Source organism: Nestor notabilis, unplaced genomic scaffold (genome assembly GCF_000696875.1).
Source record: "Nestor notabilis isolate BGI_N333 unplaced genomic scaffold, ASM69687v1 scaffold14621, whole genome shotgun sequence".
NCBI lineage: Eukaryota > Metazoa > Chordata > Aves > Psittaciformes > Psittacidae > Nestor > Nestor notabilis.
In genome coordinates, this window is record NW_009914344.1 from 10,851 (window position 1) to 24,063 (window position 13,213).

General features: G+C 56.5%; 2 protein-coding genes across 2 annotated transcripts in view; both read right to left on the reverse strand.

The window, feature by feature from the left end:
* Nucleotides 1–1,462: 1,462 nt before the first annotated feature.
* Nucleotides 1,463–3,980, reverse strand: LOC104412806 (chymotrypsin-like protease CTRL-1). Its single transcript, XM_010023624.1, is given in 8 exon segments — nucleotides 1,463–1,624; nucleotides 1,813–1,943; nucleotides 2,473–2,653; nucleotides 3,048–3,082; nucleotides 3,085–3,110; nucleotides 3,353–3,432; nucleotides 3,551–3,653; nucleotides 3,976–3,980. Coding segments are annotated over 8 exon segments (723 nt in total).
* A 1,948-nt stretch (nucleotides 3,981–5,928) lies between these two features.
* The window catches only part of EXOC3L1 (exocyst complex component 3-like 1), a 7,577-nt gene continuing 292 nt past the window's right edge, over nucleotides 5,929–13,213 (reverse strand). The window contains exons 2-13 of the mRNA XM_010023623.1: nucleotides 12,456–12,616; nucleotides 11,207–11,426; nucleotides 10,270–10,930; nucleotides 9,982–10,099; nucleotides 9,666–9,791; nucleotides 9,462–9,562; nucleotides 8,914–9,024; nucleotides 8,698–8,827; nucleotides 7,589–7,711; nucleotides 7,095–7,250; nucleotides 6,612–6,736; nucleotides 5,929–6,115 (exon numbers count right to left, since the gene is read on the reverse strand). Coding sequence (XP_010021925.1) covers nucleotides 5,929–6,115; nucleotides 6,612–6,736; nucleotides 7,095–7,250; nucleotides 7,589–7,711; nucleotides 8,698–8,827; nucleotides 8,914–9,024; nucleotides 9,462–9,562; nucleotides 9,666–9,791; nucleotides 9,982–10,099; nucleotides 10,270–10,930; nucleotides 11,207–11,426; nucleotides 12,456–12,616 — 2,219 coding nt within the window. The remainder of the gene's footprint in view (nucleotides 6,116–6,611; nucleotides 6,737–7,094; nucleotides 7,251–7,588; nucleotides 7,712–8,697; nucleotides 8,828–8,913; nucleotides 9,025–9,461; nucleotides 9,563–9,665; nucleotides 9,792–9,981; nucleotides 10,100–10,269; nucleotides 10,931–11,206; nucleotides 11,427–12,455; nucleotides 12,617–13,213) is intronic.

The following is a 13,213-nucleotide window of genomic DNA, read 5'->3' on the forward strand; positions in this document are numbered from 1 at the left end:
ATTAGTTAGGGTTGGAAAGGACCTTAAGACCATCTAGTTCCAACCCCCCTGCCATGAGCAGGGACACCACACACTAAACTATGTCGCCCAAGGCTCTGTCCAGCCTGGCCTTGAACACATCCAAGGTTGGAGTTCCCTCAGCTGTTCCTTGTCACACTTGTGCTCCAGACCCTGCACCTGCTCTGTTGCCCTTCTCTGGCCCTGCTTCAGCACCTCAATGTCTCTCTTGTGGTGGGGGGCCCAGAACTGAACACAAGATTTGAGTATCCATGGGTTGCCGTGGGCTGATTTGCCGCAAGGAGCCACTTTCTGGGCTGTGAATGGTGGTCTGTAAACACATGGAAAGGCAGGAAGGAGCTGCTCACCCCTCTAATACCTTGCATAGCAAGAAGGTACCAAAGTGCCCGTAAAAGTATTTGCTGGGGTCTTTAGTGCAGCTTCCTCAGGAGCTGCCTAAGGGAGACCTGGTACAGGGCTGGGATATCCAGAGGGGTGCTCTGGGGGAGTTGGGTGCTCAGCCTTTTGCTGGAAAGCAGGGTTTGGAGGCTGAGCAGGCACCTGGGGACATTTCCTCACCTTTTCTTTGGCTGCAAGGTGGCAAACTGAGCCAGAGAAATACCCTCGTTCACACAGAGCAACTTGTCACCTCTCCAGTTCCACTCTGAGCAGCTTCTGGGGACCAGCAGGGAAACCTGCCACACCAGTGCACACCCCTTTTGAACCATCCCCTCCTGGAAAGGTGAGTTCTCAGGAGCAAGGGACCCCATCCCAGCACTGGCAGGGGGTTGATAACTGGCAAAGGTTTTATTTTGCATTCACATCACTGTTAAAACTATCCTATGCCTCACACTGGGACAGTCTGATCATGCTCCTCAGGACCAGCTCTATTTTGAGCTACCCAGAACCAGCTTTCCCTTGGTGTGTCTTCCCAGGCAAGTTATGGGTTTAAATAGCAAGCAGGGATCTTTTAAGACCCTGTGCACCCACCCCCCATGACAAGAGGAGCTGCAGCTTCACAAGCCCTTCTTGGGTGGGACGAGCTGTTGCTGGAGACCCTGTGCCTGGATCACTGAAGGACCATTGGAGGAACTTCACTGGGGTGGTCTCTGGGTTGTTGGTGGGGTGTAGATCCATGTGCTTGAAGACCCTGTGAGCAACCCTTGAGCTGCTTCCAGCCCCCACTCCCCCTCTGCCTGGGCATTGTGTCCTGTCTTCTCCCCTTCTCACCAGGTCCAAGGTGGCCACCAAGCTCCAGCTCTCAGAAGTGCTGGGCTTCAGGGGAGGAGCAGGTGGTGTCACAGGCTCCCCCTGGTCTGCACCGTGAGAGGAAAGGAGACAAAGGCAGCACTGGAAAATGCTGATACTATATTCCAGAGCGGGTTGCCTCGCTCCCAGCTCTGCTGAGCTCTCCGTGCTGGGAGCAGCCACCAGCAACAAGATGCCTCCTGCACTGGCTCTGTCTCTAAGCCTGAACAACACTGTCGATCCAGCTTCGGAAGTGGCTTAGACAGGTGTAGGCACCTGGTGTGTTGACATTGCAGTTGCTGCTTCCCCAGGAGACAATGCTGATCAAGGTCCAGGTGCCCCCATCCTGGTATACCAGTGGTCCACCAGAGTCACCCTGTGGAGAAGACACACTTAGTGGTCCCACCACATGCTCCGAACTGGTCCTTGCCACCCCAGGCACCTTGTCCCCTGGACATGGAGCTTAGATCTCTGGCTCTGTCCATGCAAGGATGAGGAGAGGAGGACCCCATGTGTCCTCCTCTTCCTCTGGCCTCCCTGCGCTGCAAAAATTCAGCTCCTTATCTGGCAAGATGAGGTGCCAATGCCACCGGCACAGACCATGGAGCTGGTGATCTGGCTTCCCCAGTACTTGGCGCATTCACTGGAGGAGACCAAGGGCAGGGAGACCTGCTGCAGGCTCTCTGCCAGCGTGTAGGCTAGGGAAAAGAAGCATCATTAAACAGCCTGGTGTCAGCAGCTCTCCTGGGGCCTTTGGGAATGTGCAAGCACCCTGGGCAGCTCCTGAACACATGGGTACTGCCATGCAAAGCACCTTCCCCATCCATGCCAACCTATGCCTTCTTCCCAGGAATATGCCCCATCTGTGGCAGTGTTCAAGGCCAGGCTGGACAGGGCTTGGAGCAACTTGGTCTAGTGGTAGGGGTCCCTTCCCACCCAAACCATTCTGTGATTCCATGATTCCCCAGGAGGGATCGTCTTGGCTAAGCAGCTCTGAGCAAGGGCAGGCATGTGTCCATTCACAGTTTGCACCCATTCACCTCCTGAGCACACACCTACATCTGTACTTTCACCGCTGCACATGTATGCAGACACGTACGTGCCCAGACAGGGTTACACAACTGCCTAACTCCCTCTCCCCTCATGCACATAAGGTGTCACTCCCCGAAGGTGCCACCAGGCACACCCAGACCATGCAGGGCCTTCTCCAAAGCTGCAGTTATGTACAGTTCATGCTGGTGCATCCCCAGCCGGTGGTGACACACTGGAGGTTGTTGGGCAGACGCAGGTCAGTGGGGGGCAGGCAGATGGGGGACACGTGGGGTCCCAGCTTGGCAGGCGAGGAGAGCTTCAGCAGGGCAATGTCATTGTTCAGGGTGTAGGGGTTCCAGTCGGGGTTCATAACGATCTGCCAAGAAATACCAGAATGTGAGAGCGGCTTTGGACAAGGGCCTGTAGGGATAGGACAAGGGGAATGGCTTTAACCTGACAGAGGGAGACTGAGATGAGATCTTTGGAAGAAGTTCTGCCCTGTGAGGGTGCTGAGGTGCTGGCACAGGTTGCCCAGAGAAGCTGTGGCTGCCCCATCCCTGACAGTGTTCAAGGCCAGGTTGGATGGGGCTTGGAGCAACCTGGTCTAGTGGAAGGTGTCCCTGCCCATGGCAGGGGGTTGGAACTGGATGAGATTTAAGGTCCTTTCCCACCCAAACCGTTCCATGATTCTACAATTCATCCCTGCCCTCCGAGAGCAGCCATGGTGCAGAGCTGCAGCCCCCTCCCAGCATCAGGGCCACCTGGCTCACCCTGACCACATTCTTCACTTGAACGGAGTCAGTCCCCCAAGGACGATGATGTGGAAGAGTGGTCTGTGGGAAGTATGGCAGTGGGATACATGGCAGCCAGCACTCAGGGTGGGAGCAGTGCTGGGGATGCACTGCATTGTGTGCCCAAGGGAAGTCACTGTGGAGAGAGCCGGGGAGGGAGCCCTGGGCTGCTCAGTTCCTTGGATGCTGGCCTTAAGGGCTGTCCCAAGTGCCACTTGGTGATGCCCAGTGTGCCCCAAGCCCCCGGTGGCACTGACATGGGCTGGCTGTGCATTGCTCCTCACTTGAATTTGCAGTGGGCAGCGGTGACGACACAGTTCTCGTTGATCAAGGAGCCACCACAGAAGTGGGATCCAAAGCGGTTCTGGGGAGGAACGGAGGAAGAGCTGGGGCTGGGCAGGCTGAGTCCCCTCCTGAAGTAGGGGGCAGGCAGAGGGTATCACAGGGACACTTGGTGCCTGGGGAGCAGGTCAGTGTTGTACCTGCAGGGAGACTTGCCAGGGCCACGAGCCGGGCACTGCGTTCTGACTGTTGATGATCCTCTTGTTTGGTGCAGCGAAGGGCTGATGCTGGGCTCCCCACAGCCTGCAGGAGAGGCAGACAGGCACAGAGGTAACCCCAGAAGCGAAGGGCTCACACCCAGGGACTGCCTGTGCCAGTGCAAGTGGTTCTGTATCACCATCCCTGGGGTGCCCCAGTCCTGCTGCACCCCAAGGACTGATATAAAGAAAAACTGGAAAACATGAGGTTAAAGCACGGTATTACAAAAACAAGACAAGCAGAACAAGGAGCAGAAAACAAGAACTCTAGAGAGTTCTTGATGAAACCGGCCTGAACTAGTCTTGCGGTTGCTGAGGCATGTAAATATGGCAAAGGTGAAAAGCACACAGCGAGGAAGACCCTTTACTTCATCCCGACGACCTCGGCCCAAGACCACCAGAGGGCAGTGCGCAAGCACGAGAACTAATTGTAATACGTGCCTCCTATTCTCGGAAACCTAATGAATATGTATGTTTGTAAGTAATAAATATGTACCCACTTGACTCCCCGGTGTGCAAGCTAGGAGGAATGATCCCCCTTGCACCTGGCGCCGCAATAAACATACCTGCTTTATAACTCCTTATGGGTTATAGAGTCTGATTCTGTGCACCAGGACCTCCCCACACCCATCAAAGCGCTTATCTGTGACAGTGCTAGCAAGGGCCAGGCAGGCAACTGCCCACAGAAATGCCACCCTGACGGGACTCGGCTGTGCTATCCAGGCCACCAGCTTTATAGGCAGCCAGGAACTGTGTGGCTCATAACTGGGCAGGGTAAAGACCCCGCTGTGGGGACCTGGTCAAAGCTGCACCTATCCTGTGCCGTGCAAGCAGAGATGTGGGAACCAGCTGTCAAAAGCACTCTGGGGTGCTCAGGCTATCACTGTGATAGTTGTGTCAGTTTGTGCTGGATGTTCCCAGGGCCCAAGGCCAGACCATGAGCCATGGCTGGATGCAGGTAAGTGTGTCCCAGAGTCAGTGGGGCAGGTAGGGTGGGCAGACACCTTCCCAGGCAGGCAGGAGACGTGGCCAGAGCTGGACAGGACACCGTGAGCCCGAGGGGGGATGGAGGCACCTACCCTGGACATGGGGGTACAGAGTGTCTCATCACCCCTGTGTGATGTTCCTGGCATGGTACCCAGAGCAGGGAGCCATCCCTGGGGTGATGCTGAGCACGGGGATGGATTCCCCGCCTCTCCTTTCTGCCACCCATATGCCTTGTCCCCTGCCCCAACGCACTGTGGAGCAGAGCCTGGACGCTGGTGAGAGATTGCAGAGCTTAGGCCTTTATTTCTGGCAGTGGTGCCACACAAGGAGAGCAGGATCTGGCCCACCACAAGGCAGGAAGCGTGGAGGTCCTCCAGGGTGCTGCAGGGGCAGGATGAGGCAGAGAGATAGGCTTTGCTCCTGATCTCTACATGGCACCTGGGGAGAATGTGACCAATGGCTGGACAGCAGCAGAAGATGGAGGAAAAGCCAGAGCCTAGGGCAGCACTGCCCATCATGGAGGAAACTTGTGACAGGAGGATGGCTGAATGCACCAACACGACAGTCTTAGGCTTGAGGCCTGTCTTGGATGTTGGCAAAAAGAGCCAGGCCAGGAGCTGGGCAGGTCAGAGGAGCTCAGAGTTGTCCCTTCATGCCAGCAGGGACAGGGCTGACAGCACTACCCCAGGTGGTGAGACACCCTTGTGCCCTTCTCCTCTGCATCCGTGAGTCATGATGAGCCAGCTGAGCTGCTCTCCACTGTCCATGCAGGGCCCAGGCTGGTGGAGCAGCAACTCCAGACCTCTGGGCTGATCCAGAACAGAGCAAGTCATCCCATGGCTAAAAGCCTCCTTCAAACCTGGGTCTAGCAAGGCTCCAGCCTGCCTCAGAGCTGGGGTGGTAACAGACTCCATGGTGAGATAGATATGCTGGCTCAAGACAGTTGTCTGGATTCTTGAGGAAACCCAAATAACTCTAGCCCTCACTCTAGATCTCAGCTGCAGAGTCCTGTCCTGTGCTCTGTGTCTCCTCTCTTTCCTGCAGGCAATAGGCCAACCCCCAACTCCTGCCTCAGCAGTTCAGCACAGCAGCTAGGGGTTGGTTTTCTCCTGACCCAAGTCTTCTGGGACTGGTGCTTGCAGCAGAGAACAACCAGCTCAGTGAGGCAAGAGCAGAGAAGGATGGCACATACCGTACTGTCCCCAACACAGGGTGAGGTGCTGTGTGAAGAGGATGCCATGTGTCATCTCCACTCTCCCCTCAGGCATCCTCAGCGGTGTCCTGCATGGTCCATATGTCTGTGGGGCAGCAGGAGCAAACTGTGGGGAACAGCATCAGGCACACTTGCCCTTGCGAAGGCAGAAGGGCAGCTCTGGCACGGGGACCAGGATGGTGCTGAAGATGGGCCGGTAGCTCTCGGGCATGACCTGGGGGTGCTGCACCATCATGTCCAGCACCATGTGCCGCACCTCCTTGGAGACATCACCCCGGATATCCAGCAAGGTGGAGATGTGCTCATCGCTGGGAGAGAGCAAAAGGTGAGTTGGCTGCTGCTGTCTCATGACATTGTCCACAGTGTCCCACAAACCACCCATGATCCAGAGAAGCTGAGCTAAGCCCAGTGGACAGCTGGTGCCTTGCACCAGCCAAACTTTAAAGTTCACTTGAAAATAACCCCACAAACCTTATAGATTTGGTTTTGCCATTTCATGGGTTTCAGCTGATTCTGACATTTCCAATTCGGTGGTCTGTGATTGCTCACATGTGGTTTGGCCACCAATACAGGTGGGTGAATGCCAGAAGCAGAACTGCTTTTTCCTTTACATCTTTGCCTGTGGGACTTTGCAAGAAGCCCTCAAATCTGGAGCATGGGAAAAGGAAATCTCACGGAGAAGGGGGAAGAAGCTCAGGTTGGTGCCTGCTCTGCAGTGTAACCTCACAGGGTCCATCCCAAGCAGCTGCCCTGGACAGACTTGCACCTTCCTCATCTCACAGGAGGGCAGATCTGGGCTTTTACCTGATGTCGGGGTACTTGGTGATGAAGCCCAGCACCTCCAAGCTGAGCAGTGCTGGGTCTTTAAGGCAGATCAGTTCCTGCAGGGCAAAGATGGCCTCCAGGCTCTGCTGACTCTGGTCCAGACCCTGGGAGGGAGAGCAGCCACATGGGACCACGAGGCCACTGCAGTGGCTGGTGAGATGCAGCCCAGCCCTTAGTGTCCATGAGGGGACCTGGCCCTGTGCAGCTCCCCATTCAGCATGTCCCATTGTGAAGACCCAGTGACCGTCACTGGATAAAGTGGTTGGTCCCCTGAGTCCCAGATCCAGCCAGTTCCTCCCATCTTGGCCTCGAAACTGCCAGAGTGTAACAGCCACATCTTATTCATGGGCTGATGTACCCAATCCCATCCTGGAGGGCAGCAAGAGGGTGATGGAGGGGAGCTGTGAGCTCCCTGCACCAACCTCACCGTGTGGCCAGCCCCAGCTCCCCAGCACCTCTCACCAGCCCACAGAAGAGTTCACGGAGCTGTGTGGCATCCAGCAGCAGGCGGGCGCAGAGCTGGCCCCGCTCCTCCTCACTCTTGCACACCACCTTCTTCTGCATGAGTGCCCGCAGGTACTGGCTGGCCACCAGCAGCTCAGTCTCCATCAGCAGGAGCTGGGCAGGGAGAGCTGTTAGCACTGGGCACCTACCGGGTGTCAATCCCAGTGGCCCAGGGAAAGGCAGAGGAAAAGGGATACACCACCAAGCTGTGGGGATAACCTGCTGGGAAGCCCCCTGGCTGGAAGGACAGAGAAAGGAGCTGAATACGGGGGAAACCCTGAAGATCCCTGCATGGTGGTGCCCTCTGGGCTGCTCCAGAGGATACGGGCTCTCCAGCAAACCCAGCAGCAACTGCATCCCCTGCATCCTGCACCCCAGTGTGGCACCCAACTGCCCACCCTCCTCACCCTATGGACAAGAGCCATTTGAAGGACACCCTGCAGCAACCGTACCATGAAGACAGGTCTCTTGACGTGGGAGAAGTCCTTTGCATACTTATCGATCACTTCACACATGCTGCTGACGAGCTGGGACCCCGAAAGCCACTTGCGGGAATGCAGTTGCAGGCAGAGGGGCTGGAAGGAGCAGAGGAGTAGCATGTGGTGCCCTGCATCACCTCACCCTCACAGCCACGGGGCACCGTGACACCCCACCACGGCTGCCTACAGCACCCCCCAGCCCCTGCTGCCGGCCAAAAGTCACCATCAAACCAAAGGAGTGCTCCAGATTAGGAAATGATGGAAACACATAGGAGGCTTTCCCCTCTCTCACACCCAGAAAGCTGTGGTTTGGGGCTTTGTCTAGGTCCTGATGCCCCATCGTGAGCAGCACCCAATGTCTGGGCAGCAAGCACTTCTTTTGGCCTGACCTGCTGTGGTTTTCTTCTTAATTCCCACTCCACTTCCCTTGTGTAGATATAACATGTTTATGGCTGAGGGCTTTGATGTCCTACCCCTGCCCTGCTGTCCTTGCCTGTCTTCCTGTCTGCAAGCAGACATTCCCTCTGTGTCTGCTGGGGCCAGGGCAGTCTCCACATTGCCTGCGAGCGTTTCACCCTTTAGCTGCTCCTTTGTTTTCATGGCATTCAAGCCCTAAATAGCAATGCTATTCATTATTCCAGATTTTCAGTCCAGGAAAGCTAAATGTGACTATGCTGGCAGGAAATGACTTGGGCAGCATATGGGCTTGGATCCTCTGCAGGACATTGCCTCTCTCCTGTTGGTTTTCTGCCACGGAATAGACATCAAAAGGAGTGTGGGACAGCCGGGAGGGCTGTGGCTCCTGATCTCTGCTGGGATGTGATCTGGGGGCCATGAGCTATCTGCCCCAGCGATACAGGGTGAGCTGTCTGGTGACACATGGAGTGAACCGTGTGTGCTTTTCAAGGTCTGGGAGCCAGGCTGATGTTTGAGATATTTGCAGGATGATAGCAGGGCAGGGGGTACTGGTGGGGATACTGGGCAGGAATGAACCCCACCTGGGGTTGTAGCTGTCAGGCTGTTCTTGCTAGAGACGGGTTTGTTGCAGCCCTGCCAGCCTCAGAGGCTGTGGACAAATATACCTGCAGGTCCAGGAGCAGCTCCTCCAGCAGCAGCTGGCAGGCCTTCTTCTGTGTCCTGTCGAAAGCAGCACGGAGGGTTGAGGGGACTTCTCTGCAGACAGTGTCGGGGTGCAGTGAGGAGACAGAGGAGCTGGGAGAGAGAGCAGAAAGGAGGATACAGTTTCATTTTGGTTGGCGGGGTCACTACAAGAGCTACAAGGTGCTGGGGCACTTTACCTGAGAGCCAGGTTATTGTTGAGTGTGGCCAGTAAGTAGGACATGTAGTACTTGGGTATGGAACGGTCCTTCTGGTGCTCCTTCCCACATTGCACTAGGGCTTCCCGCAGCCTGCAACACAGCGAGTCACACATGATGGATGAGCAGAGCTCTGGATGTCCCACCGCAAAGACCCAGAGCTGGGATGCTCCTGGGGGCATGTGGACCCTCCATAGTCCTCCAGGCTCACTTGGCTCTTTCCAGCTCCAGCCACGGAGTTGGAAAGCGACGGGTTATTGGGCAGGGTGGGACAGTGGGACCCATTCTGGACCCCCTTGGAAGAGCAGGGCTTGGTGCTACCAGAGAGGCCCTTGGGGCAGCAAGCCCTGAAAGCTGATGGTCCCTAGGGGCTGGGACAATAGCCCCAAGGGTAGACAGGCTGCTGAGCCTTCTGTGACCTGGATGAGCACTAGGTGCCCTGCAACAAATCTACCCCATCAGCCTATGGTGCTTTGCCATGGAATCCCAGGTCTGTGAGGATGAGCAGGGGTGCGAGGGGCTCCACTGACCGGCCCAGAAATGCCTCAAGCTCCTCTAAGGCCATGTTGTAGACCTTCAGCTGCAGAGACTCGGTGATCAAGAAGGCTACCTGGATATTCTCTTTCAGCATCTGAAGAGGGAGAAGAGAGTGCAGACAGTGAGAGGCTGCAGGCCATAGCCCCCTTTCTGGGGGCTCTCATCATGGTCATGCATCTGTGATGCTGGGGACCCACCTGCATGACAATGACAGGCAGGGCTGACTGGAAGAAGCCCTGATGGTCTGTCTCAGGTTCCTCTTCCCTGAACCATTCCTTGAATTCCACCTCCAGGGTCCTCTGCATCCACTCAAGCACACTGGCCTGTGGGATGGGTGCCCACCACAGTCAGCCCAAGAGTCAGGTACTGACTCCCTTGAGACCCAACACAGCTCAGCAGTGAGTCCTGGGCCTCATCCCACGGCCTCACGGTCTCCTGCTGCTGTCAGAGCAGATGCAGGCTCAGTGGTGGGCACTGGGTCCCCATACTCTATTGACCGTCCTGCTCACTCACTTTGACTTTCATCACGTATTTCCTCTCTGTCTGATCCACGAGCTCAGGGGGCATCAAGGGACCCAGAGCAGAAACGTCCACTTCTGGGAGAAGGTCAGGGTGACCCATCATCTCTGGGCTGGAGGGTAGAGGTGGGACAGGGCTGGGAAGACCTGTGTTTTCCAGGAGTTCCCACCTCTCCCTCTACCTGCTATGATTCCCAGGCAGCCAGAGCTACTCTCCGAACCCACCCATGTGCTGGTGGACAACCCAGCTCTCTACAACCTCCCCTGGTGGGTTGGTGCTGACCTGTAGTACACATGAAGTGCCCACTCCAGGAGAAGGAAGAGTGCCTGTTTGTCCAGGTCCTCCCGGAGGATGTCCTGGAGGTGGCTGCTGAGGGCCTGGTGGAAGGTGGCAGTGCAGACGCTGAGGATGTTGTAGTGAGCTGGCACGCACTGGACCATCAGGTCCTTCACCACACGCAGCTTGGACACGATGCCTTTCTGCAGCGCTGCCAAGTGCCTGGCCAGCTCTGGCCCCTCCGAGTCCACGCAGGGGGCTTGAAAGTGAGCTCCTGTGATGGTCTCCTGCAGAACACGGTAGAACTTCTGCCTCCAGCCCTTTGGGCGGCCAGGGGGCAGGAAGGTGGCCTCCAGGAGCAGAGTATCATCTATTTTCTCCTCCCGCTCAATGATCCTTACAGCCGTGACAAAGAGAACCGGCTCCTCATGCACCAGCCGCAGGCTGCTGCCCACAATGTCCCACAGCTGCTTGGCCAGGGTCTCATTGAGCTCCTGCAGGCCACTGAAGTAGGACAGCACAGTTGCCTGGGCACCGGAGAGCCCACGGATGTGCAGCTGGGAGAGGATGTCATCCCGGAGGTGCTCTATCATCATGAGCTCTGTGTGGGCCTCCAGGAGCCGCTGCCCATGGAGCAGCTGCAGCGTATGGGAGAAAACCTCTTGGACTGCAAGAGAGGGAGGAGAAATGCCAGGACTGAGTGCAGGGGGTGGACACTAGGGTCATGGGTGCAGGGTAGCAGGGAAATGGGTGAGGGAAAGGGCCTGAGATCTGGGGCTCTGGGAACACCTTACTGGATCAGGCCCTGGGGACACAGAATTTGCAAACCCAATCAGCGAAGCCCGAGCAACCTGCTCCAGCTTTGTGACCAGCCCAGGGTTGGACTGAAGCTCTCCCCAGTGCCTTCCAGCCCAAAGCCATAAGAACCAGGCCAGTGTCTTACCTGAGAAGAGTTGGGGCAGCACCTGGACCACTGAGGCCAACTGCACATGCTCCGCCATCAAAGCCCGCATCTGCTGGAGGCCCTGGAAGTGGCCTGCAGTGTCGAGCAGGGCCCATCGAGCAGCCCCCAGGTCCTGGCACATGCTCTGCACCTCCTGGGCCGCTGAGCGCAGCTGCTCCAGCCCCGCACTTACCCCCTCCAGGTAGGACTGGACAGTGGACTAGGGAGCAGAAGAGAACAAAGGGGCAGTGGAGCAGCTCCCAAAGGCTGGTGGACTCACTGTGTGCCCCATCCCTACAAGGTCTCTTTTGCATCCAGTCTCCCAGCCTCACAAGGTCACACTTGCCTCGGCCATCACACTATCATAGCATTACATACCCCAGACCTTCTGCAATGACCCCATCCCACCCAGCTCCAAGAAACCCACTCCAGCAGAAGGAATGGCTCATACAGGGTTGGGAGATGGTCATCACTTTGGGTGACCAAGGCAGCAGGGTGAGCTGTAACCAGATGTTTTTCAGTTTTAAAAGACTACTTTGCTTCTGCAAAGCAGTAACAGGCCACAAGTCCCCTATATACCCCCATAAAGGGGGTATATTAATGGCATGAAGCACCTCAATGGCAATACAAACCCTCCTCCCAAATGGATTTCCATCCTTTCCAGCCCTGCAGCAGTGCTGGCATATCTCCATGCCCTGCCCGCCCATTTAACTCCCAGCTCCTTGTGCCAGTAAGCGCTTTAACCCAGCATTACTAGAAGCAAGTTACTTTCTGAGGCCACATTGCTTAAAATGTGTCACCTCCTGGACAATTCACCCACACTTCAGGTAGGAGAACTATCTCCAAAATCATGAGGAGAAGGTCGAGGTGCTCAGACTGATTGGGTTCTGAGGTTAATTGTCCCTTGAGTTATGCAAAAAAGGCTGAGCAGGAAGCATGGGGAGCCCTTATGGATGTGTGGAGATGTCGCTTCTGTGGGAATCTGCAGGCAGGGGCAGGCTGGAACTCTTTGCCTCCTCCTGGCCATGGAGATGGGGAGCCTTTGGTCCTGGGATGGAATGGTGGGATGTGCTGAATGCTCTTGGTGGTTTGCTTTAAGGATGGGTAGACACACGGGAGACTTGTTTTAGGACAAGATTTTGCCAGAAGTGGACACAGAGACGATTCAATGCACAAGAGGGAATGCTGGCTGGGATCTCTGCTCAGGGAGGCCATGGTGTCCTTGGGGTGGGCTGTGCCGAACACCCACCTTCAGTCGGGACTGGATGGAGCTGTTCCTCTGCGCCTCTCGGCTCCGGTACTGCCCCAGCCCCTCCAGTTTCTCGGGGCGGTAGAACACCCCTGAAGCCCATTTCAGAGCAGCTCCTCTCGCCAGCTTCTCAGCCTTCTCTGCTTCTGGCCACTCCCCATCTGGGGATGAAGCCAGGGGTTAAGAAGCACAACGAAGCCTCTCCTGGCAGGGCAGGAAGGGCCCCTGTGGTGGGAAGCTGTGACCAGACTTCCAAGCACACCCAGATGTGTGAAACCAGACTGCAAGCGGGTCCATCTGCAAGGGCCCCCCTGAGATCCCATCACGATGGGCTGGGGTTGTCACAGTGACTGTGCTGAGGAGCTGCCACCCAACCCACCAGGTAGGGCTGTCCCCCAGGCCCAATACACAACCCCACCACCCCCCCAGCACAATGCTGGGTTGTCTGAGATGGGGCTGATGCCATCAAGAAGCCCCTGGCCAGGCTGAGGCTTCGGCAGTGAGTCAGCAAGAAGGATGGCATGATGGCAGCTCTTGCATGAGGGAGACCCAAGCCGAGGTGAGGAGGTGGCAGGCCACAGTGTCCCCTTTGGCACAGGGTCCAAAGCCATGCCAAGGACCTCTGGCCAGAGCAAAGGGCTGAGAACCAGCACAGTTATCACACGCCAGCCTCAGCACCTGGTTTAATTGTTTCATCTTGCCGTATCCCCAGCACCTCCCTGCAGCCTGCGCGGATGTCACCATCAGGTTCTGTTCTG